This window comes from Rhagoletis zephyria, unplaced genomic scaffold (genome assembly GCF_001687245.7).
Source record: "Rhagoletis zephyria isolate East Lansing unplaced genomic scaffold, Rhagoletis_zephyria_1.1 Rzeph_scaffold_01332, whole genome shotgun sequence".
NCBI classification, from domain to species: domain Eukaryota; kingdom Metazoa; phylum Arthropoda; class Insecta; order Diptera; family Tephritidae; genus Rhagoletis; species Rhagoletis zephyria.
In genome coordinates, this window is record NW_016158416.1 from 1 (window position 1) to 25357 (window position 25357).

General features: G+C 40.9%; 4 protein-coding genes across 4 annotated transcripts; 2 read left to right on the forward strand and 2 right to left on the reverse strand.

Moving 5' to 3' along the window:
- The first annotated feature begins 1635 nt into the window (after nt 1-1635).
- Nucleotides 1636-2952, forward strand: LOC108363668 (uncharacterized). Its single transcript, XM_017617099.1, has one exon. The coding sequence runs from the start codon at nt 1636-1638 to the stop codon at nt 2950-2952; it is 1317 nt and encodes a 438-aa protein (XP_017472588.1).
- Nucleotides 2953-12142: 9190 nt separating this feature from the next.
- LOC108363662 (nucleolar protein 12-like) lies at nt 12143-13996 on the forward strand. Its single transcript, XM_017617092.1, has 3 exons — nt 12143-12751; nt 13043-13390; nt 13452-13996. The coding sequence occupies exons 1-3, from the start codon at nt 12238-12240 to the stop codon at nt 13883-13885; spliced, it is 1296 nt and encodes a 431-aa protein (XP_017472581.1). The 5' UTR covers nt 12143-12237; the 3' UTR covers nt 13886-13996.
- On the reverse strand, nt 13979-14515 carry LOC108363664 (cysteine-rich DPF motif domain-containing protein 1). Its single transcript, XM_017617095.1, has one exon. The coding sequence runs from the start codon at nt 14493-14495 to the stop codon at nt 13998-14000; it is 498 nt and encodes a 165-aa protein (XP_017472584.1). The 5' UTR covers nt 14496-14515; the 3' UTR covers nt 13979-13997.
- A 43-nt stretch (nt 14516-14558) lies between these two features.
- On the reverse strand, nt 14559-16020 carry LOC108363663 (putative transferase CAF17 homolog, mitochondrial). The gene is made up of 2 exons (XM_017617094.1): nt 15805-16020; nt 14559-15751 (listed from the first exon to the last, which is right to left on the reverse strand). Exon 2 carries the CDS (start codon nt 15731-15733, stop codon nt 14669-14671), a length of 1065 nt encoding a protein of 354 aa, XP_017472583.1. The 5' UTR covers nt 15734-15751; nt 15805-16020; the 3' UTR covers nt 14559-14668.
- Nucleotides 16021-25357: the final 9337 nt, after the last annotated feature.

Genomic DNA, 25357 nt, shown 5'->3' on the forward strand with positions numbered 1-25357 from the left:
CATACGCTATGCTGGACGAGGGCTCATCCGTGACAATGATTGACAGTAGACTGATAGCAGAGTTGGGAGTTAAAGATCATCAGCACATGTTAAGCTTGCTCAAAATTTACATGACATGGTAAAGAGATACTTTGAAATCGAGAACTTTGGAGTGCGGCCGGCACCAGTGGTGAGAAGTGGCGCTGATGTACGCGCAGAGAATATTTTAAAGTCCACTACTGTACGTATAGACGGAAGATACCAAACCGGTTTGCTGTGGCACAAGGACGACATCCAGCTGCCAGACAGTTTCCAAATGGCCGAACAACGACTCAGAGGAATTGAACAAAAGATGAGTAAGAATAGTGACTTTGCCATAGCATATAAATCGACAATTCAAAGCTACATTGCCCAAAATTACGCGGTAAAACTGAATCCCCTTGATTCCAATAAAACTGGCCCAAGGGTTTGGTATCTTCCACACTTCGCAGTCGAAAATCCTAACAAGCCTGGTAAACTCCGCCTAGCGTTCGATGCTGCTGCAACCGTAGACGGAATATCCTTAAACTCCTGTTTGCTTAAGGGTCCTCAAGGCTACCAACCAATGCCAACCGTACTGTACAATTTTCGGATCGGAGCTATTGGTGTTTGTGGTGATATCACGGAAATGTATCACCAGATCAAGATACAACCGGAAGATAGGTGCGCGCAAAGGTTTCTTTGGAGGGACGACTCCAGACACCAGCCAGACGTGTACGAAATGCAAGTTATGATATTCGGAGCCGCATGCTCGCCTTGTGCCGCGCAATAAGTGAAGACCTTAAACGCTTTTGAGTATGAGAAGAAATTTCCACGCGCTGTCGAGGCCATCATAAAGCATCATTATGTCGATGACTACGTGGACAGTTTCGAATCCTGTAAGGAGGCCATAACCATTACAGAGCAAGTACGTAGGATACACAAAGCGGCGGGTTTTTACATGCGAAAGATTGCCTCCAATTCTGCAGCCGTATTTAAGACATTTGCCAGTGCAACAGATGATAATCAGCCATCAGCCGTTTTGATGTTCAGTCAAATACAGAAAAGGTACTCGGAATGTTTTGGCACCCAAATGACGACACTTTTCGATATGAGCTTAAGTTCCATCGAGTCAACGCAGAAGTAGTAAATGGAAGCAGACCACCAACAAAAAGAGAGCTTCTCAGCTATGTGATGTCCATCTTCGACGACCCGCTGGGCTTTATTTGTCATCTGACTGTTGGCGCTAAACTGTTGATGCGAGAAGTATGGCGGCGGGGAATAGCATGGGACGAGCAACTAGACGATGAAATTAACTACTCCTGGAAAAAATGGCAAGAACACGTCCGGAAGACTTCGATGGTTCGGATTCCGCGCTATTATTTCCATGACGGACCACCAAAGGATTTGCAGCTGCACGTGTTTGCGGACGCTAGTGAAGAGGCTTTCTCTGCGGTATGTTACTGGCGATATATATGCGTGAAAGGTCAGGTCAAAACAACACTGATCGGAGCTAAGTCGAAATGCGCGCCCACGAAGCCAATGACAATTCCCAGTCTCGAGTTACAAGCTGCTGTGCTTGGCGTTCGCCTATCGCAATTAATTCTCGAATAACACAACCTTGAATGTACCCGTATTATGTGGAGGGATTCTACGACCGTTATCAGCTGGTTAAACTCCGAGAACCGCCGCTATAAACCATTCGTAGCGCATCGTATCGCGGAGATACTTGCCGTAACTCACCCGTGTGACTGGAAATGGGTTCCTACAAGCGCGAATGTTGCTGGCGATGCAACACGCCACAGCCGTCATATAGACTTATCTGAAACTTCTCGTTGGTTCAAGGGACCAGAATTTTTATCATTGGGAGTGGAAGATTGGCCAAAACATTCTACTGAAACTACCACAGCTGAAACTACCACAGAAACAACTACCGAAGAGTTGTCACCGCGACCATTGCTTATCCTCTTTAACAGTACAATTTTCAATTTTAACAGATTTTCTTCTTACAACAGACTCAAGAGATCAACAGCATGGGTATTAAGATTCGTCAACCGCAGCCGACGCAAGAATTCGCCTGTAGAATTTTATGGGCTAAGCGCATCCGAAGTCAACGCGGCCGAAAAATTGCTATGTCGCGTGGCGCAAGAAGCTACCTTTCCTGCGGAGATCACTGCACTACGAGTAGGACAACCGCTAGGTAGTGACAGTACGATCAACAATTTAGCACCGTTTATTGACGACGAAAAAATTTTACGCGTTGGTGACCGTTTAGAAGCTGCTACTTGGCTTCCATTCGATTGCCAACATCCCATAATTTTACCAGAGAAGCACCAGCTTACTATTCTAATCGTTACCCATTATCACGAGCGAATGAAACATCAGTACTTTGAAGCAACAATTGGGGAGATTCGCCAGAAGTTCTGGATCACCCGCATACGTCAAGTTTTAAGAAGCGTTGTCGCGAGTTGCATCGTTTGCAGAGCTTCCCGTGCAAAACCCTCACCGCCGATTTTGGGTACACTGCCGAAGGATCGCTTAACGCCATACGTAAGACCATTCAGCTACACGGGCATAGACTACTTCGGCCCTTTGAACGTAACTATCGGCCGTCGAACTGAAAAACGATGGATCGCTCTGTTTACATGCCTCACGGTGCGAGCTATACATTTGGAGGTAGCAGCTGATTTGTCAACGGATTCGTGTATTCTTACCATTAGAAATTTTATCAATCGGCGTGGCGTCCCAGTCCGAATGCGCAGCGATAACGGAAAGAACTTCGTTGGCGTCAAGGAAGAAGCAAAACGCTTCGATGAGGTGTTTGACTGTGAGCAAATACAGACCGAATTATCTAAAAGAGGAATTGATTGGGTGTCTGCCCTGATAACCCATCGGAAGGTGGAGTGTGGGAACGCATGGTGCAATGCGTTAAACGTGTCCTCCGGCACACCTTGAAGGAAATCGCGCCACGTGAGCATACATTGCAGAGCGTCATGATTGAGGCCGAGAATATAGTGAACTCTCGGCCACTTACACATTTGCCGATATCAGTGGACCAAGACGAACCGCCTACGCCAAACCATTTTTTACTGGGTACCGCCAATACAGCGCAAACGCCTTCTAAAAACGCTTCGGAAGAGCGAACGTGTGCCCTTCGTAAACAGTGGCGAATTGCTCGACAGCTTCGCAATAGGTTTTGGAAGAGGTGGATAATGGAGTAGTTACCTACGTTAACGCGAAGAACCAAATGGTGCGAGAAGACGAAAGCATTGGAAGTGGGTGACGTGGTGTTTATATGCGACAATGGTGCCGTGGTGTGGTGGAGCGTGTTTTCCCTGGAGTGGATGGTGTAATTCGGCGCGCGGACGTCAGGACTAGCTCTGGTGTAGTACATCGTCCTTCTTCAAAGCTGGCCGTTTTGGACGTATGTAGTGGTGAATCTGAGCGATCCACGGGGGTGGGAATGTGACAAAACGTCCACCTATAACTTATCGTAGTCAAATTTAAAGTGTAAACACATCGTAAGCTTTGTTAATTTATGTAAAGTTTTTGTGAACTCTACGCAGTTGGCAACTCTTGTAAGACATTCGACCTTTATGTTCGACATTTGCCTTTATTTAAGTTTTTCGTCATTTTGATTTATTAGAGTCGTGAATGTTCAAGAGGAAAGGCGCAAACTGCGGTGAGTATTATTAATCTGATTTATGTATATGAAAACCACTGCACCACTGTATTTCATTATCATAGAAATAAACGCTCTCGTACCCGTCGTCATGCCATTGTAACCAAAGAGGCGTTTTATTTCTTTAGCCTACTCACGACTCGACAAACCGCATTGCTATTTTTCTAACTTTTCCCTTTGTTTAGCGCTGTAACCGCTTAAGTTATATCTTTCAATTTTTACATGTGAATTATTTTCAATGAGCATTTTTTCATTTGCTCCTGAATTTTGGGACAATTTTCTTATAATTCTCGCATTCTTTTTTATATTACATATATACACTCCGAAATTCGGGAGAAGCTAGGCCAATCACTAACATATTGTTTAAGCGCCAATATGTATATCGTCGTTAAAAGTACAAAACCGCGTATCGTGGTTCTGCAAAACCTCGAAACTGAAATTTGTGCCAAAAAAGGTATTGGTCACCGGAAACTCCTGACATCAAGCCCTTAGCCATTTATAATAAAATATCGATACTTAGACATAAGGAGAAGAGATAGTTAAGTTTAAAAAAGAGAACCGTTTTTAATTAGGACTCTCTCCTATAAAATTTAGGCAACATCACATACGAGGTTTTGCATTTTCTTGATGCGCGGTTTTGTACTTTAAACGACGATATGTAGAAGTATTGCATACATATTTTGGTGCCTTTTCAAGAATAAAATCCTCTGAGAAACGGAAGAAAACGGCATCCCTATGACTTCAACTTATGCCAAGCGTTTCGTAAACAAGCCATTCTGAACAAAAAAACTTTTTTTCCATAAAGATGTTTAAATGGAAGCATTACAAATATGGAAAAATAGCACTCCACAAGGCTTTATTGGCAGTAGGTCCTTTTTAAAGCACGTTTAACAAAAATAAGCTTCTAGTTTCGAAGCTAGCACAAAATAAAATATTTTTTATTTGTTGTTTACAACAAAAATATTGCCAAGTATATAAGTCAAAATTGTTAAATATATATCGCTTTCATTCATTTCTTGATAGAGTTGGTGCTTCTTTTATAGGAAAATTCATACGGCTTATGAACAGATTCATACCATGTAAATGCACCATAATCCAAGCGGAAGGTCTGAAAGCTTTGCAAATGATAAATGAATTCATTATAAGAACAAAAATTACTCTCTAACGACAATCAATATTTAAACCAAGCAACGAGAAATCCAACTAACATTCACAACGCAAATCCAATATCTTTATTCCCCACATTCGATTATTTTATACTAGGTTCACATATAAGTAGATTATCCTCATTTTCGAGCTTAAAACTTTGTTCACATATCAATATCACCTCAATCAAAGCTCGATTTTTAATCAGTATTGCGGCAACACAAAGCGAACAACGAGAAATAGGCAGAATGTTCGAGGAATGACGTAGAATGTTCCACAAAGAGAAACGTCAAGTTGGATGAACACTGCGAACAGCGAGAGAAAGAGAATGAGCGATGAACTTCAGAATGTTCTAGAGTTGCCATAAGTGCCAGCGCAGGTATATAAGGGCGCCGCCACAGCGGAGTTGAGTTAGTTACAAGTCAGCAAGCTACAAGTAAAGTGAGCAGAGAAGTGAGTTGCAAACAAGCAAGCTATAAGTTTAATTGTGTTAACAAGTTTAGTAAAATGTTATTATTGCTTTAACAAGTATTGTAAAGTGTTTTACTGTTATAGCGAGTATTGTAAATTGATNCAAGCTATAAGTTTAATTGTGTTAACAAGTAGTAAAGCGTTGTTATTGCTTTAACAAGTATTGTAAAGTGTTTTTACTGTATTAGCAAGTATTGTAAATTGTTTGTTGTACAATAAAGTTAATTGTACTACAATTTGGTCATCGTTAGCATTTATTTAACAATGCAGCGATACGAACCGCGAGATTTGGGAAATCCGGACGAGGTTTCCGAGGATAATCGTAACAATACATAGCGCATTTACTCAATACTTGGTCTGGCATCACTGTTTGAACATTGATGTGCTCAGCTCACTGGAAAACCAAAATTAGCCAAAATTATTGTCAGCCACTTTAAATGCACAATTTAGGTAAAATGATGCAACAAAATGCTTTAAAATGTGTTGTCATGTTGAATTAACTCTTCTTTACTTGAATAAAAGTGTAAAAAGTGGTGCTTGTGATGTAAACAAACGCTAGCTGACGAACCCGCTTTCGCAAACTTTTTTCTCAAAACCAGTTACAAATACAACGTCGCGTTCTTACGTGATCTTTTATTTTTGGTTCATGCGAGGTTTCAAGGATAATCGTAACAATTGGTGTCAGAAGTGGGATTGTTAAATAAATCCCGAAGGATAAACTACTGAAAATGGCGAAATTTCAGGACTTAAAGATTGAGGAACTCAAACAGGAGTTGGAGAAGCGAAATTTAGCAACCTCCGGAAGAAAAGTGGAGTTACTATCACGGCTGCGAGAGGCTATGGAAGCAGAAGGCATCGACGTGGACAAATACGACTTCCAGGGTTAACTCGACGATGCATCCGAAAAGTATGAGGCTGCTTGTTCGTCGAAGGAAGTGCAGCAGACATCCGGGAAGGTTGAAGAACAGCAAAAGTCTCCAAGTTCATCAACAGCTATGGACATGAACACGTTATTGGCTGCCATGTCACAGATGTCATCACAGATTTCATCCCAGTTGCAAGTGCAGGAAACACGCATATCATCGCAGCTAGATGAAAAGATTACTCAGCTACAAGAGAATTTATTCAAAAATTACTCGGAACTCAGAGAGAGACAGGATAAAATCGAGGAACGACAAGATAAGATCGAAGCGCTTATTAAGGAAAAACAGGACAAGCTAAGGGGGATGAGCTTGGAGATCGTCTCCGAGATTTGCAGATGAATCGTCCAGCTACTTCGACAAGTGCTACCAAGGTAAAGACTCCATCCTTTGACGGCACGATTCCTTTCCAGGTCTTTAAGCTCCAGTTTGCGAAGACAGCTACAGCAAATCATTGGAGCATGGAGGATAAATCCGCTGCGTTATTCGTCGCATTAAAAGGACCTGCAGCGGAAATTTTGCAGACTATTCCCGACTCTGAAAGGAACAATTACGATGCGTTAATGGGTGCAGTGGAAAGACGTTATGGTAGCGAGCACAGGAGAAAGGTTTACCAGATGGGGCTGGAGAATCGTTANTGCAACTGGTGAATGCACCTAAGGGTTAGGAGAAGTACCATGCGAGGTAATAATCGACGGTTGGGCCTCGTACACTAAGTTTATAGTGGCAGACATTGTGGATGAAGTCATCATCGGCGTGGATTTCTTACTTGGCCAAGGCATGGAGATTGACCTCCAGAGAATGATCCTGACAGATCGTCACAGGAAAGTGCCACTTAGGGTTGGTTACGACAACCAGTGCTTCAGCAGACGATTGGTCTTAGAGGAAGTGCCGAAGATTCCACCAGAAAAGTGGTTAGTTGGGAAGAGGTTGACAGTGATGGAGACGAAATGGTTTCGTCAGGAGAAGGAAGTGGTTCACCGATACAGGAAAAGCGTGACGGTTCCGCCAGCTCAGTGAACAAGAGGTCGCAACAAGGAAGTGGTCATGGCGAGCCAGGCAGTGTTTCCGGCAGGAGGAAAGCCACTGAACCACTTTGCAATGGTGATACGCCGGTGGCCGGAAATGGAAGCGGCTGTGGTAGCAGTAGGCGCGCTTTGAAGTGTCCTGAAAAAGGTGGTCGGCAAAAACGAGAAGTTAAGCCGGAAGCCAAGGTTGAGATTATACATGTCCGGTCAATGAAGCTAGCAGCTGCGGACGAGCGAGATACGAAACGACGGCGGGAGTTTCAGCGTAAGGAACCGGATTTAGCAAGATGTGCTAAAGGCAGTGCAGCACGAAGGCAGGAGCATGGGTGTCATGGACAGAGGATGCGGCTTAGATCTGGCAAAAAGGGTGCCCACAAGAGGAGACATGGTCTGGTCACCACCAGTGGCCGGCAGAAGCACGACCATGTGAGATGGTGCACCACCGGAGATAAGCTGGAAGCAATGTCCAGCAACGCCGAGCCGAGAGGAGCTACAGGAGGGCGATTTGGTGTTGTTGCACATGCCGCAGCCGAAGAAAGGCGTCACCTCCGAACAACATCGTAACTGGAAAGGTCCGTTTAGGATTGACAAACGGCTGAAGGACGCAGTGCATCGAATTCAGACAGCTGGGAGACCGAGGACCAAGATGAAAGTGGTCCACTTGGAAAGACTTGCAGCGGTTGGAGCGGCAACACACCACAGCCGCCACAGCGGAGTTGAGTTAGTTACAAGTCAGCAAGCTACAAGTAAAGTGATCAGAGAAGTGAGTTGCAAATAAGCAAGCTATAAGTTTAATTGTGTTAACAAGTTTAGTAAAGTGTTATTATTGCTTTAACAAGTATTGTAAAGCGTTTATAGCGAGTATTGTAAATTGATTGTTGTACAATAAAGTTAATTGTACTACAATTTGGTCATCGTTAGCATTTATTTAACAAACCAGCGATACGAACCGAGAGATTTGAGAAATCCGGACGAGGATTCAAGGATAATCGTAACAGTATAGGGCCGGTTGCTCAAAAGGCTCTGTTATGCATACTTGGCATGGCTTGAGAGTTATCACATAAGAAATCTGTTAAATGAGCTCCGCGTGTAAGCGGTTATCCAACGCACAGCAGTACATACGTAGAAGTCTGTTGGTTTTTGATTTCTACGTAAAAATGGTATAGCAGTGCATGCATACGATAACGATGTTAATCGATGATTAGTGTCAACCAGGCTTTGAGCAACCGGCCCTTAATCTGTAATTATAAAATAATCTCAGATTTAACCGATATCTTTTCGGTGCACATCCTAGTTTTATCGATTGTTTTTGCGAAAAAGTGGAGAAATGCCAAATGTAAAAGTAAACAAAAATGGACGCTAGCAAGGAAAAGAGGTTTGTAAAGATATTTTTAATAAAAGTTAAGTTAAAATACATGATTCAATAATACTAATAGTATTATATGTAATAATAATAATAATCATAGTATTATTCAATCATGNTACCTGAGTAGGTTAAATGCGGATGTGCCGAACGAATGTCCGGCATGCGGAACATCTCTCCGCATGCCCGGAAAATCCCACAACCCTAACGGCGTCGTCCCTATGGACCGACCCCATAGAGGCTGCACGCTTCTTGGGGCTGCCGTTAGTGGAACTTGACGACAACGCCTGAGGCCTATCTGAGCGGGGTTGTTGTAGCCGCTACAACAANTAATAATCTGAGATTTGCCTGTGTAAACGGGGTGATTAAAAACGAGCTTTAATTGAGATAATATTGATATGCGAACATACTTTTAGGGTACTCTTCATGAACCAAAAATACAAGATCACGCCTTCTTCTTAGTCCTCTTTCAGACACGTCAAGTCTTGCTTTCAAGTCTGCTCGTTCGTAGGAGAAGGAGGTGAGAAGAGTACAGATACCTCCGTACCGTCAATTCGTTTCAAGTTTTCTTGTCTCTTTTGATCTTTTCGTTGCTTCCCATTTAAAGAACCAAGGACTTGAATTCAATTAAAGTTAACGCGTGTGGAAGCAAATAGAAAACACAAAAGAGAATGCGAAAAAATTGCTTTCAAGACTTGACGTGTCTGAAAGGGGACTTAGTGGCCCGTTACAATCGCATTTAGGAAAAAAGTTGGGCGACTTTGACATTAGCCGTTTGTTTACATTTGTTCGTTGTTTACAATTTGGTGGTGGCTTTTAACTGCAATTTTCTTAATTTTCGCTTGTGACAACGTGTGCACACATAAGGTAAAGAATAATTTAACACAACGACATGATTTATAGAAGAATTTGCATAATAAAAATTATTATTCATGCGTTCAACAATTACGCGTTTTTTTTTGTTCTCTTCGTTGTTTACTTCTTATAACAAGGATGGCGTCGAGATTTCAACAGCTAGAAAATAACTTTTTTCTTTCTTTCGGGAAGGCGTGATCTTGTGTCTTTCGTTCATGGGTACTCTTTAGTACGTAGTCGGTCTATTTCGAGGTATTGCGTCCAAAGGGGTGGCCCGATCCAAAAAAAATTGCACACACTTCTAGTCAAGGGTCTACACATTATTTTAAAACCCACTTTTGTAATTTTTGATCGCTAATTTATTTACAAATTGGGTTTGAAATATGCCCTTTTTTGTAAAATTCGGAAATTAGCGTACATTTATTACTTCTATCCTCCTTAATGCAGCCACTTAACCAATATATTTTTATATTCCCCTTCACTTTACACTTTACTCAATTAGTTATAACTTGCTTTACGGCTTTAATATTAACAAATTAATCACAATTCATTAAATAAAAACACCTTCAAAAACACGCGTCTGACTTTGGTTGCATATGCAAATTAAATGGCGGAGTTCAGCTGTCAAACTCTAAAGTATGCAAAACATATAACCCAGTAAGCATTAAAAATATACAAAGGTGTTCTCTGCAAAAGGTGTTCAGCCCCCCTTCTTTGGCAACACAGAAAGGAGAATTCTACTGCTTGAGGGTTATAATCCCTAAGTGCGGCCGAAGGCCGCCTACGCAGAAATAAATTCTACGCAAAAATACATTTGTTAAAGAGAACATTTTTTTTTATATAAACTTGTTTTGGCATAAATGTAGAATACCTACAATTCTCAAATTAAAAAAAAAATCATATTGGGATCGATGGAGATCATTGAGGTGAACGTAACGATATATATATTTTTTTGGGAAACAACAACTACAACAATTATTAAAAGTCAAAGTTCAAATTAAGCATGTTTTTTAATTAATATTTCTCGAGAACCCCTCCAAGGATTTGGAAAATTTTATGTCATTTGATAGAGAATTTAATTCTCTTTAATTTGATATACATATTTATACATATATCTTTTATAGTATTCACAAAAATATAATTAATGTGGAATTCTACTTTGTGAGGGTTATAATCCATAAGTGCGGCCGAAGGCCGCCTACGCAGAAAGGTGTTCTCTGCAAAAGGTGTTCAGCGCAAAAAGAAGTTTATACACAAAAACCCTGTATACTTTTTTCCACATTAATTCGATTTTTGTGAAAACTATAAAAAGGTATATGTATAAATATGTATGTATATCAAATTAAAGAGAATTAAATTCTCTATCAAATGACATCAAAATTGTCCAATTCCTTGAAATATTAATTTAAGAAAATGCTTAATNGAAATATGCCCTTTTTTGTAAAATTCGGAAATTAGCGTACATTTATTACTTCTATCCTCCTTAATGCAGCCACTTAACCAATATATTTTTATATTCCCCTTCACTTTACACTTTACTCAATTAGTTATAACTTGCTTTACGGNTTAATTCGATTTTTGTGAAAACTATAAAAAGGTATATGTATAAATATGTATGTATATCAAATTAAAGAGAATTAAATTCTCTATCAAATGACATCAAAATTGTCCAATTCCTTGAAATATTAATTTAAGAAAATGCTTAATTTGAATTTTGACCTTTAATAATTGTTGTAGTTGTTGTTTCCCAAAAAAAATAAATATACCGTTATGTTCACCTCAATGGTCTCTATCGATCCTATTTTTTATTTTTTTTAATTCGAGATTTGTAGGTATTGTGCATTTGTTCCCTTGTTTTTGCTATTTTTAATTAACTATTTTATTCTTTATTCAAAATCGCCCGATATCTAATTTGGCATAATTTCTTTTATTAAAAAATCCCACGGTTTCTGTTAGTTGGGTCATATTCCACTTCAAACTGCTCAGTTTGCCTAAGAAAATTCCGTTTTTCCCCCTTTTTCAAACGGTTCCCCAGGGGCCTGTGGGAGGAGCCAAAGGTACGCCTTTTTAGAAAGCGGGGACTGCCCCCTTTCTAGTGGGGGAGGTTTAGGGGCCCCGCCCTTCCCCCTCCGCCCATCACCCCAAAAACGATGTGAGTGCTACTAAACATTTCCCTAAAATAATGCGTAGACCCTGGACTACAAGGGTGTGAAATTTTTTTTTGATCGGGCCACCCCTTTGGACGGAATAGGCCGAAATAGTGGAGCGCTACTAAACCCCACCCTAAAGGAACGAGTAATAATTATTTAATTCTAATGATTATTTAAATCTCCCTGTCGACCAGAACGGGAGTAACTTAAAACGTAACAAAAAAGTTGATGTTAAGTACATTATAGTTTCAGAATAGGATTTACGTGTATTAGCCCTTAAGTAAGAAAAATTGTATGGACAGAGCATGCCACATAGATCGTTGCAACTGCAGCGCGAAGCGAAAAGATGGCCAACTCCCATCTTTTAGCGCGCGTTGACAATCAGCGGGTTTAATATTTATTTTGTTTCGTCCAAATTCGAGCTTAAAAAGCAGTTCAAATTGTTTTCTTGCCGTTCATTGTGGCATACCTTTTGCGTCTGGCGCTTTGCTGGCAAAGTTGTGGCATCAGCTTTATTGTCTAATTTCAACTATAAAAGTACGTGTACTCAGCGTATAGGACAGCTGATCCAAACGTGTTGAATGAGTTCGTCGTGCAAATTTTTAGACGCCTACATTTTGTCGAAATGATCAAAAACAAGAAACCGGAAGAAAAAGGCAAGGGATGCGAAAAGACTGTGTTGGAAAAGAGTCAAAATTTAAAAAACAATACCAAAAGGAGGTTTGAGGCTAAAAGAAGATTGAAGCAGGTCAAAAATTCTGATATGGCAATGAAAGAAACTGGCACTTTAAATGGGTGTACCAAAACGGGAGATAAAAAGGATAAGCGAACAAAAGGCGATGCAAAACAGGTAATTCTTATTAGTGGGGACAAACTACTTGCAAAAATTGAGAAGGAAAAAGATAACGATGCACAAGGCGAAGCAACAGAGGAAATTCCTACCAGAGGTGACAAACTACTTGCAAAAATTGATAAGAAAAATGCTAAAAAGTTGGCCAAAAAGCTTAAAAAACAAACAAAAATTGAAGCGAATAAACTTGGCCCAAGAATGGAAGAAAATGAATCTGTTGGTGAACCGATAGAAGAATTATCTAAACCTAAAATTCAAAAGAAAAAAGGCGATGGTCCGGGTAAACGAGGTAAGGTTCATGTACATTTTCTCGAATCGTAAATATTTAGTCTGAGCTGTCACTGGAATCATCGGCTGCTTCGATTTTCGTGGTATCTATGAAAATGCGAACACTAAATCCGAACGGGCAAATTGAAAAAATGCGTTAAGTTCGTAACTATTCGAATTCAGTGATAGCATTTTCATAGATTTTACGAAAAGCCGGACTACGAAGGATTTAGTGCTAGCCCTGAGTGTATGTATGATTTTTATGCAAGCATATGTCTACATATATTAATGTTGATACCATATCTCTTTTAAGAGCCAAGAGATCGCGATCCCGCTAAAGAGGCAGCTACTGTCTTCGTGGGAAACCTACCGGTCAATACAAAGCGCGTTCAATTGGTACGCCTTTTTAGAGATTACGGACCAGTTAATGGCATTCGTTTTAGAACAGCTTCTGGTAAGGTTTTGTTTAAACATAAGCATCGTAAAGAGGCAGGCACTTTGAATGCTTGGGTGGTTCTTAAAGATGCAAAGACGGCTGCAAGTGCTTTAGATTTAAATGGCACGGTATTCAAAAAGAATCATCTTCGCATAACTCGTGCAGATTTGAAAAGCACTTCCATGGACGCAAAATGTACAATTTTTGTCGGTAACCTTAAATATAGTGAGTTCTGAGAGAAACATTTAAAATTGCCTTAAACCACTTTCTTAAATACTTTTTTCAGATGCTAACGAAGAGAAGCTGCGGGAAATATTCTCTAGCTGCGGAGATATTGACTATGTACGTTGTTTACATGATGATAAAGGCTGTAAGGGCGTTGCATATGTCTGCTTCAAAGCACCAGAAGCAGTAGGATTGGCACTGGAGCTCAATGAAACTATGCTGGATGAACGACCAATACATGTTGAACGTTATTCTGTTAGGAAGTTGGGTGCAAAAACAGGTCGAGATGCAAAAAGTGGAGACACTAAAGAGCCTTCAGGTAAATGCAATAAATTAAAGGACAAAGAAAAAAGCTTGCATACAAAAGACAGCGATTTCAAAAAGAAAAAATTTCGCGGTGTAAAAGTAGATGCTATGAAAAAGAAACAAAAGAAGAAACCGACAAGTCAAATGCAAAATTTAGCGAAGAAAATAGCTCCTAAAAAACAGTCTTGAAATCGAACTTCTCTTAATATAGTATTTAAGTGACCAACCTGATTGGTATCTTAATGTAAATTGTTGAAATTTTAAGTCAAAATAACAAGAAAATATATTAGTAAAAGTATTTTTATTTTCGTGCTAATTGTTTTCGTAATTTAGCTTGAGCTTCTATTGGGAATTTATTCATGTTACTCTCTACACAAGACAAGCAATAAGTAAGTGTAAAATAAAAACTACATTCTGCATCTTTGCAAACGACATTTTTGCACACCGAGCACTTGGCGCCTACAACAATAAAATACTCTGCTTTGGGTTTCCAACGTATTGGAGTCGGTTGAAAAGGATCGCGCATGACAAACGAGTCTTCTAAAAGTTTTAGACCATAAACAAACTGTGGATTTTTGCCATAATAATGAACCACTTCTTTCATGCAACAGGCGGAACACTGAAAAAGAATTTTTGGTTTGTGATCATCGTTTTGATGCTCGGTAGTTATTGTTTCAGCGGCTGGTAATTTCAGGCTAGCAATTTCTGCCTTTTCATCTCTCACATTCAGTTGCAGGTCATCATATTTGTTAAGAGAGGTATCATCTGGTGGCAAGCTGGATATCCTTGGTATCTCCATAATCGCACCTGCAAACGAAGATCGCAAATTATATTCATTATATTCAACGTCTTTAACGCTTAACAATTTTTATTCATATATTATAATTTTGTTTTGATTAAAAACAATACAAAACAAGAATAAAATCTGACGAGATATAATAAATATACGTCAAATATATGCAAAATTGCTTCCTAGCAGCCATCTACTCTAGCCTTCTTAGGCAGTTCTGATGGCCACCAATATGGTTTTTCTACATAGCATATTTTGCCGTCAATGAATAATTTGGGTGAATTCAAAGCTTGCTCTACTCGCAATAGCCCCAATGCTCTATCAAAGTTTGCACCACGAATTAGGCCAACGTTTGTCCCAGTTTCGGTTGAGATAGTCCATGATTTCGGTGGCGCTGGAACAGTCAAGCGTAAAGGCATTATGCGCTTTCGCACTACTCCTGTATGATGAACACGAGCTGTTAGCTCTTGCCCAATGTAACAGCCTTTGTGAAAGCTAACACCATGCAAGTAATCACAATTAGCTTCCAAAGGAAAACTTTTGCCAGGTGGAAGGTCATGAACACCTTCACCGACGCCATAACGATAGCGATGCATTCGGTAGTTGCAGTCATTTGTAGGTTTTGCAACTGTCACATCACCCGTTTTAGAAAACATATTAGCCAAGTCCTTCCAAGTTTTATCTGATTTTGTTATAACACGAGTACCAAGGTCCCGTATACGTGGATCCGGTGTAGATATAACTTCTTGCCCCACTTGTACACTAGTATCCATTCGAACAACGCTGCCAACTGGATTAAAAACAATCCATGGGCGATACTCTTGGCCTACAGAATCTATCTGAATGTTTCTGCGAACGCGATAAAGCCGCAAATGTCGTCGAAGTTCGTTTGATATGTATTTATCGCATTCAATCAAATACGTATTCAGTTCTGGAGTGCGGTATATAATTGAATCATACAGCACTCGACCGGCCTTATTCAGAAACATTGTGTACATTGCAGGAGTTTTGGCAAGAGGTGTACTGCCCGACTGCAAATGAGTCATGTCATTCGTTATGAGTCCTTGCAAGAAGGGCACAACCTCTTCTCCCTGTACTCTAACCAATTCTCGATCCGATAATTCCTCCACAACCAACCGTCTATCAGCGAATTTCTCACTATGATGTACCCACATGAAGTTGTTGGTGGTCTCAATGAAACGGGCAAAACTAGACTTGATTCTTGTCAAACCTTTTAATATATTCATTTTGAGGTGGCAAAAGAACTGCAGAACAAGTCATTAAATTAAAAAGCTTCCGTCGAAAAGCGTTAACTTACTTGTAATTAAATGAATGAATGTAGGAACCCGATTCTAATAAACATCAAATATGTATATTCGAAGTACAAAAAAGAATTGTATTACAAATTTAGAAGTAACTACAATAAAATTTCGATTGAAAAATTTAAAAACATTCCTATGTACGTATATAGACGTATAACCAAAAGCCATTTCGGATAATATTCGTTATGTGACTAGAAACAAGGTTGCCAAATACCATAAATCATGTGCATTATTTTCTGATTGTAGCCGGCTGTCTTCACGTGCTGGCAAATCTCGCTTGCGTAACGACGCCTTATAAAATAAAATAATAAAATTTATGGAAATATATTATCAAGGCCCTAACCAGACATTGGGCCGTATGAATAAAAATAAGCAATTGCTTTTTCTTAAAATTTCAGATCTTTTACTCAATTTATTCGAATAAAAGTGAAGTAAAAGGTATGAAATTTTAAGAAAAAGCAATGCTTAGTTTTTATTCATACGGCCCATTGAGTAACCGGCCCTAATTGATTTTTGCTTCGTAACCCTTTTTTGGGGTGGGCTTTCGTAGTTAGCCGCACCTTGTGTTTTAAGAAAACCTGGTGGAATTAACAAATGAAACAGGGACGCAGTCTCAAGTTATGTAGACTGAAGACCTGTGAATGTCGTTCTAGGCACACAAACACCGGACATTGACGCGACGGAGCTCCATCTGCCTCGGGAGACCAGGACAACAATAGCCCAACTTCGCTCTGGCTACTGCAGCAGGCTTAATTCCTACCTGAGTAGGTTAAATGCGGATGTGCCGAACGAATGTCCGGCATGCGGAACATCTCTCCGCATGCCCGGAAAATCCCACAACCCTAACGGCGTCGTCCCTATGGACCGACCCCATAGAGGCTGCACGCTTCTTGGGGCTGCCGTTAGTGGAACTTGACGACAACGCCTGAGGCCTATCTGAGCGGGGTTGTTGTAGCCGCTACAACAACAACAAATGAAACTTGGTCAGGATGTTAAGGGAGGTATCCTCTAAAACATGTATAATTAAAAAGTATAAACAATATCATTGTTTATAAGTTATTTGTGTACACACTTTTATTTTATTTTATCTTGTATATAAATCAAGGAATAGCGGTCCGAGATCTGCGCAACCTTTGTATTCTCTCAATCGTGGCTTTTGCGAAACCAGGTCAGAATGGACGGAAAAAGTTCGAGAGTGGTATCAATCGACGCGTCTTAGCGCCATAATAACAAATCGAGACCGGATATTATTTGCAAAAAACACTTGTACTTTCCACACTAAGTTTTGATGAATTTCACGCAAATGAATGGAATAAATGAACTCAATTTAACACGTATTTATTAGTTTTTATACAATTGTGATGTTTTAAGTGTACACTTTCACGATATTCTGTATTTAATAGCAATATTTCGATGGTTAAAATCCGCAGAATAATCTTGTGTAGTTAATATTGTGGGAGATACACCCGCGGCAGCCCTGCTGGGGTATACCTTACCAGAATATATGTAGCTATCCACGCTACAGCGCAAAATAAAGAGTCGGATGGCTTTTGGTTCTTTCGGGTTCACAGGAAACCGAATATATTTATTTAAATCGCAGTTCCAATGACTTACACGAAGTTGCTTGATGAAGGTCCACCAATAAAAAGAAAAAGTTCTTGTCCTTATCAAGCAAGTATATGTGTAGGTGAAAACGAAATGTCATAAGTTATGGCGTTACCAGATTTGTAAGAAATATACATTTAAACATAAATATTTTAGAGCTACATACATTATACTAGTTTACTATTCGAACGCCACATCTACTCCCCCTTCAGATTCGTCGTTAGATGAAGTCAGCGAAGTGTTTGGGGAAGTTGACTTTTCGTCCAACTCGCGTTGAAGTTTCTTCCTGGCGGTTGGTAGGTAGATGTGATGTGGGTTTCAGTATACTCCGTTTCGTTGGTATTTCGGTTGGTCGCCTCATCGGGGTATGACATGAATCCTCTTCGGCTACATGCGCAGCTTTTAGCCTGTCGATGCTGACTCTCGTTACCTTGTTGCCTATTACAACGTCGAAGTATTTGCCAAACCGTTTCGCTACCTCAAATGGACCATCATATTGTTGTTTCAGTGGCGGTTTGACTGAATCATCCCTTACAAAGACGTGAGTGCAGTTGTTTATGTCTTTTTGCACGAAAACTTTGTTCTTGGCGTGGCTCGTTGTTGATACGGGTTTCAATTTGGCTATCGTACTCTTTAATTTTTCTAGAAAATCGCTTTCCGTGTACTCGGGTTTGCTATCGAAGAATTCTCCGGGCAACTTAAGGTTTTCGCCGTATACCATTTCCGCTGGTGTGGCATTTAGGTCTTCTTTGAATGCTGTTCGAAGCCCGAGCAAAGCGATGGGAATGCTGTCGACCCAGTTGCTGTTGGTGTGACACTTCACGGCCGTTTTCAGCGTACGGTGCATGCGCTCGACCAGGCCATTTGCTTGCGGGTGGTACGCTGTTGATCTTAAGTGTTTAGCACCAATTAGGTTCGACAACTCATTGAACAATTTTGACTCAAACTGTTTGCCTTGATCAGTTGTGATGGCATCTGGTACACCGAAGTGCGCTATCCAGCCGTGTAAAAACGCTTTGGCCACTGTTTCGGCTGTGATGTCTTGCATCGGGATTGCCGCAGGCCATCGAGAAAAACGGTCGATGCAAGTTAGACAGTATTTGAAGCCTTCTGAAAGAGGTAATGGTCCAATAATGTCGATGTTAATATGGCGGAATCGTTGGCTGGGTACCCGAAAATTCTCAAGCGCCGTGCGGTTGTGCCTCCAGACTTTTGTCTTTTGGCACGGCACTCATGACGATACCATCTTGCTGACTTGTTGTTTCATGTGTGGCCAAACAAATCGTTCCGTCATGAGCTTTATTGTCGATCTTTTGCCTGGGTGACCTACATTGTGTATCGACTCAAACGCCTGCTTGCGGAATCTTTCCGAAACGTACGGCCGCACATGCTTCGTCGATACATCGCACATTATAGTTAAGTTGGTGCCCGGAATCTGGATTGCTTTTAATTGAAGTGAACTATCGGTCATTAGCTGCTCGAGTTCTGGGTCGCCTCTTTGCTCATTGGCTAATTTTTTGAAATCTATCTGCTCGCCGTTGAAAATCGTTTCGACTTGGGAAAGAAGGTCTGCCACGATGTTATTTTTTCCTGAGATGTGTCGAATGTCCGTGGTAAACTCACTGATGTAGCTTAAGTATCTTGTCTGCTTCGGTGTTGATTTTTCCGGCTTTTGCTGAAACGCAAACGTTAGTGGTTTGTGATCCGTCAGGATTGTGCAATCACGACCATCAATGAGGTGCTGGAAGTACTTGACAGCCTGATAAATAGCGAGCAATTCTCGATCGTACGTACTTTGCTTTTTTTGTGTTTCCGACATCCGCTTAGAGAAAAATCCGAGCGGTTTTAATACTTTATTGCTTAGTTCTTGGATGGCCGCGCCCACACAATAGTTGCTAGCATCCACATGGAGAATTAGTTTGGCATTTTGTGACGGATGTGCGAGCAATGTAGCATTCGCTAAGTCGCGCTTGCACTGCTGGAATGCTTCACTAGCCTCATTATCCCATTCGATAATTGACTTATCCTTTTTTTTGTTGCCTTTTATTAATTTTTGTAACTTTCCTTGCGTCGCGGCTGCGTTCGGGAGCGAGCGACGATAAAAGTTGATCATCGCGATGAATTGCCTCAATTCGTAAGCGAGAGTGGGTTTTTTAAAATTCACGATGGCATCAATCTTTTCCGTTGGCGGAGCGATACCATCTTTCGTGACTTTGTAGCCAAGGAAAGTAATTTCGGGTTTCGCAAACTCACATTTCGCCGCGTTAATTTTTAAATTATGGTCGCGAAGGCGTTGCAATACTGTGCGCAAGTGGTGCTCGTGTTCGGCTTGTGAGGTCGACGCAATGCATATGTCGTCTATGTACACGATGACGTATTCGAGGTCTCTGAAAATGTCGTTCATGAAGCGTTGGAACGTTTGGCTTGCGTTGCGCAGACCGAACGTCATGACGTTGAATTCAAAAAGACCAAACGGGGTTATGATTGCGGTCTTCTCCCGATCCTCTTCCGCGATTGTTACCTGGTGGTACGCGCGCTCCAGGTCAATTGTGGTGAAGAGCGACTTGCCACATAGTTGCTGTGAAAAGTCTTGAATGTGCGGTATTGGATACCGGTCGGGTCGCGTAACCGCATTGAGTCGGCGGTAATCACCACATGCACGCCATTTCCCTATTTCTTTTTTTGGTGCCATATGAAGCGGGCTTGCCCATTGACTACTGCTAGGTCGGCAGATATTCTGCTTTAGCATGTAGTCAAATTCTGATTTCGCAATGCAATGCTTCTCCGGGTTAAGCCGACGTGCTTTAGAGAAGATTGGGGGGCCTGAAGTTACGATGTGATGCCTCACTTTAGTGTTTAGGGACGCAGTTGTCATTTTAAAAGGTTGTGTCAAGTCTCGATAATCTTCAAGAATACTTGTAATGTTACTCGGCAGGTTTGGTGCAAATGTGTGAATTTGTTCGCATCGATATGTGCATGCCACTGCATTTACCTCTAACTTCGTTGTCATGTCAATTAGTTTTTTCTTGCGTAAGTCAACGAGCAGTCCGTATTGGTGAAGGAAGTCTGCTCCTATAATTGGTCTCGACACATCTGCGACAACAAACATCCAGTCCATTGGTCTTCTTAAGCCGAAGTTTACTTGGATGGTTTTTGTGCCATAGGTTTTGATCGGAGTGCCGTTGGCGGCGTAAAGTCTGTGATTCAGATCTGGTTTGTCATTATGAAGCGGCGGAACTACTGAAAAATCCGCACCCGTGTCAATGAGGTACCGGCAATTCGTGGTTCGGTCGTTAATAAATAGACGACGACTTTTTGTTGTAACAGCTCTGCGCGTCGTCTCTGCTGACAGAGCTTCTCCTAGTTTTCCTTCATGTCTAGTCTTTTGAACTGGCATGGCTCGATACATTTGTTTGCTTTTGCACCAAAGCGCCAGTGGTATTTGCAAAAAGGAAAACGAGGTCGTGATCGGCTTCTGCTACGAGCAGTTGGGTCCTTATTTCCGGCGCGCGACGTTCTTGATAGTCGGAGTTCGTCTATTTGTGATTGCAGCCGTTCTACCTGCTTGCTGAGACCCACTTCGCTTTGTATTGTCGCCACATTTGAAAAGCTTAGCATCTCCATCATCTGGTCGGCCTGCCTTGCCATTTCTGCCGAATCGCCCGTTCCGATCGAGATTACCGCGCGCACATTGTCAGGCAACCGCTCCAGCCACAGCGATTTCAGGACGTCATCGCTGAGTTTGTCTCTAGCTAAATCTTTCATGCGTTTGAGCAACTGCGTTGGTTTTAAATCACCGAGCTCACTCTCCTTGATTAGCTTCCGAATTTTACGTTGATCAGAATCTGTAAACTCGGCGATGAGCGCTTTTTTTACCGCCTCATATTTTTCTGTTGCTGGCGGATTGCTCACAATGTCGGCGATTTGCATTATTGCTTCTGCATCCAGGGAACTAATGACGTAGTGATATTTAGTTTCGTCGCTTTTCACCCGAGAAATGGCGAAGCTGGACTCCATTTGTAGAAAGTAAAAATCAGGCCTTTGCTTGCAGAATATTGGTGGTTTGATGCTAATATGCTGTAGCTCGCCAGTTAGGCATTTGTTCTCCGCCACTGTTGCGTTGTCAGACATATCAGCATTATCAGTTGATTGCTCTTCCATGGACATCTTATTTTACGTTTCGCCAAAATTGGCTACAAAAAAAAATGCTAGCGTCGAATTTGTGGTGCGTGCTTTGCTCTCAAAGATGTTTTAGTTATTCGGCGCCGCGATGCAGGCAGATCCAGGTCTCGACAAACGAGGTGGTGATACGTATATCTAGCCAGTCACGTGATGTACACCTAACCTTACTTTTGTTTCCCAGTGGCTGTGCAATACGTGTATGCATGTGTATGTACGTGCACCGGACCACTTCTCGAATTTTCGACCGTCGGGGTCACCAGTGTGGGAGATACACCCGCGGCAGCCCTGCTGGGGTATACCTTACCAGAATATATGTAGCTATCCACGCTACAGCGCAAAATAAAGAGTCGGATGGCTTTTGGTTCTTTCGGGTTCACAGGAAACCGAATATATTTATTTAAATCGCAGTTCCAATGTCTTACACGAAGTTGCTTGATGAAGGTCCACGAATAAAAAGAAAAAGTTCTTGTCCTTATCAAGCAAGTATATGTGTAGGTGAAAACGAAATGTCATAAGTTATGGCGTTACCAGATTTGTAAGAAATATACATTTAAACATAAATATTTTAGAGCTACATACATTATACTAGTTTACTATTCGAACGCCACAATATAAAGAAGATGCATAGATCTGACAACATGAAACAAAAGAAAAAAGTTATTTTCTGGCTGACGTTTGTAATTTCGGCGGCATGTTATTTTCTGTGAAAAGTAAACAAAGAATATGAAGACGAAGCATAAAGAAAAAATGCAAGCAATATTGTGCACATGTTTGTGCAAACCAATTTATTATTTTTGTGCGTGTTTTTGCATCCAATCACCGCGCACTTCATATCACAGTATACAGTAACGATATACATTTTCGCAGTTTTTCACCATTTGGTCCCCGAGGAGTACTTTTGGGTTATGTGCAGCGTGTTCGTTTTTCGCGCACGGCAACACTTACTGTGGGGAATTTCGCCTCACGATTAGAAAAAGTACATTTCGAGGATAAAATATACACAATTATGTGTTATTTATGAACAAAATGTAGGTTAAGGCTGTGTGCGAGTACGTCTAAATTGCTACCTAATGCCCTGTATGCAGCTCTCAAGAAAACGGTCAAGAAAAATTTGCCATTATTTCGTGTGTGTGTCCAAGAAATTTTGACATTTTTGATACTTCATAGCCTGTTGCCTCACTCTTTCCTCAAGGTTTAATGGAACGGACATATATTTCTGTTGCAAACCTGGGTTGCCTTGTGCTCTTTTTTCACAAAAAATTTTAGAAAACCGTAGAGGAAGCGTAGCAAATTCCTTAAGAACTGCGTACTACCTTACGGAAAGTTGACTCAAGAAAATTTCTTAGCCATTCTTGTACATCATTTTATATGGAGTTTTTGCTTTTCTTGAGAGCTGCATACAGGCCTTTTTATTTTATTATTAATATCTATACATATAATAAAATTGTAACAGGTCGATGTCTGTACATTATAGATATTAAAGAAAAATTAATGCGGGCGATCTTTATTAGAGCACCAGAAGCCAAATCAACCATTTTCAGAATTNGATTTCGGTGGCGCTGGAACAGTCAAGCGTAAAGGCATTATGCGCTTTCGCACTACTCCTGTATGATGAACACGAGCTGTTAGCTCTTGCCCAATGTAACAGCCTTTGTGAAAGCTAACACCATGCAAGTAATCACAATTAGCTTCCAAAGGAAAACTTTTGCCAGGTGGAAGGTCATGAACACCTTCACCGACGCCATAACGATAGCGATGCATTCGGTAGTTGCAGTCATTTGTAGGTTTTGCAACTGTCACATCACCCGTTTTAGAAAACATATTAGCCAAGTCCTTCCAAGTTTTATCTGATTTTGTTATAACACGAGTACCAAGGTCCCGTATACGTGGATCCGGTGTAGATATAACTTCTTGCCCCACTTGTACACTAGTATCCATTCGAACAACGCTGCCAACTGGATTAAAAACAATCCATGGGCGATACTCTTGGCCTACAGAATCTATCTGAATGTTTCTGCGAACGCGATAAAGCCGCAAATGTCGTCGAAGTTCGTTTGATATGTATTTATCGCATTCAATCAAATACGTATTCAGTTCTGGAGTGCGGTATATAATTGAATCATACAGCACTCGACCGGCCTTATTCAGAAACATTGTGTACATTGCAGGAGTTTTGGCAAGAGGTGTACTGCCCGACTGCAAATGAGTCATGTCATTCGTTATGAGTCCTTGCAAGAAGGGCACAACCTCTTCTCCCTGTACTCTAACCAATTCTCGATCCGATAATTCCTCCACAACCAACCGTCTATCAGCGAATTTCTCACTATGATGTACCCACATGAAGTTGTTGGTGGTCTCAATGAAACGGGCAAAACTAGACTTGATTCTTGTCAAACCTTTTAATATATTCATTTTGAGGTGGCAAAAGAACTGCAGAACAAGTCATTAAATTAAAAAGCTTCCGTCGAAAAGCGTTAACTTACTTGTAATTAAATGAATGAATGTAGGAACCCGATTCTAATAAACATCAAATATGTATATTCGAAGTACAAAAAAGAATTGTATTACAAATTTAGAAGTAACTACAATAAAATTTCGATTGAAAAATTTAAAAACATTCCTATGTACGTATATAGACGTATAACCAAAAGCCATTTCGGATAATATTCGTTATGTGACTAGAAACAAGGTTGCCAAATACCATAAATCATGTGCATTATTTTCTGATTGTAGCCGGCTGTCTTCACGTGCTGGCAAATCTCGCTTGCGTAACGACGCCTTATAAAATAAAATAATAAAATTTATGGAAATATATTATCAAGGCCCTAACCAGACATTGGGCCGTATGAATAAAAATAAGCAATTGCTTTTTCTTAAAATTTCAGATCTTTTACTCAATTTATTCGAATAAAAGTGAAGTAAAAGGTATGAAATTTTAAGAAAAAGCAATGCTTAGTTTTTATTCATACGGCCCATTGAGTAACCGGCCCTAATTGATTTTTGCTTCGTAACCCTTTTTTGGGGTGGGCTTTCGTAGTTAGCCGCACCTTGTGTTTTAAGAAAACCTGGTGGAATTAACAAATGAAACAGGGACGCAGTCTCAAGTTATGTAGACTGAAGACCTGTGAATGTCGTTCTAGGCACACAAACACCGGACATTGACGCGACGGAGCTCCATCTGCCTCGGGAGACCAGGACAACAATAGCCCAACTTCGCTCTGGCTACTGCAGCAGGCTTAATTCCTACCTGAGTAGGTTAAATGCGGATGTGCCGAACGAATGTCCGGCATGCGGAACATCTCTCCGCATGCCCGGAAAATCCCACAACCCTAACGGCGTCGTCCCTATGGACCGACCCCATAGAGGCTGCACGCTTCTTGGGGCTGCCGTTAGTGGAACTTGACGACAACGCCTGAGGCCTATCTGAGCGGGGTTGTTGTAGCCGCTACAACAACAACAAATGAAACTTGGTCAGGATGTTAAGGGAGGTATCCTCTAAAACATGTATAATTAAAAAGTATAAACAATATCATTGTTTATAAGTTATTTGTGTACACACTTTTATTTTATTTTATCTTGTATATAAATCAAGGAATAGCGGTCCGAGATCTGCGCAACCTTTGTATTCTCTCAATCGTGGCTTTTGCGAAACCAGGTCAGAATGGACGGAAAAAGTTCGAGAGTGGTATCAATCGACGCGTCTTAGCGCCATAATAACAAATCGAGACCGGATATTATTTGCAAAAAACACTTGTACTTTCC

What these genes read in the sequence shown, in the direction of transcription:
- LOC108363668 (XM_017617099.1), top strand. Translation starts at nt 1,636, where the DNA reads ATGTGGAGGGATTCTACGACCGTTATCAGCTGGTTAAACTCCGAGAAC.
- LOC108363662 (XM_017617092.1), top strand. Translation starts at nt 12,238, where the DNA reads ATGATCAAAAACAAGAAACCGGAAGAAAAAGGCAAGGGATGCGAAAAG. An exon ending in CGATGGTCCGGGTAAACGAG is followed by an intron (nt 12,752 to 13,042) that starts GTAAGGTTCATG and finishes ATCTCTTTTAAG; the next exon opens with AGCCAAGAGATCGCGATCCC. An exon ending in TGTCGGTAACCTTAAATATA is followed by an intron (nt 13,391 to 13,451) that starts GTGAGTTCTGAG and finishes TACTTTTTTCAG; the next exon opens with ATGCTAACGAAGAGAAGCTG.
- LOC108363664 (XM_017617095.1), bottom strand. Translation starts at nt 14,495, where the DNA reads ATGGAGATACCAAGGATATCCAGCTTGCCACCAGATGATACCTCTCTT.
- LOC108363663 (XM_017617094.1), bottom strand. Translation starts at nt 15,733, where the DNA reads ATGAATATATTAAAAGGTTTGACAAGAATCAAGTCTAGTTTTGCCCGT.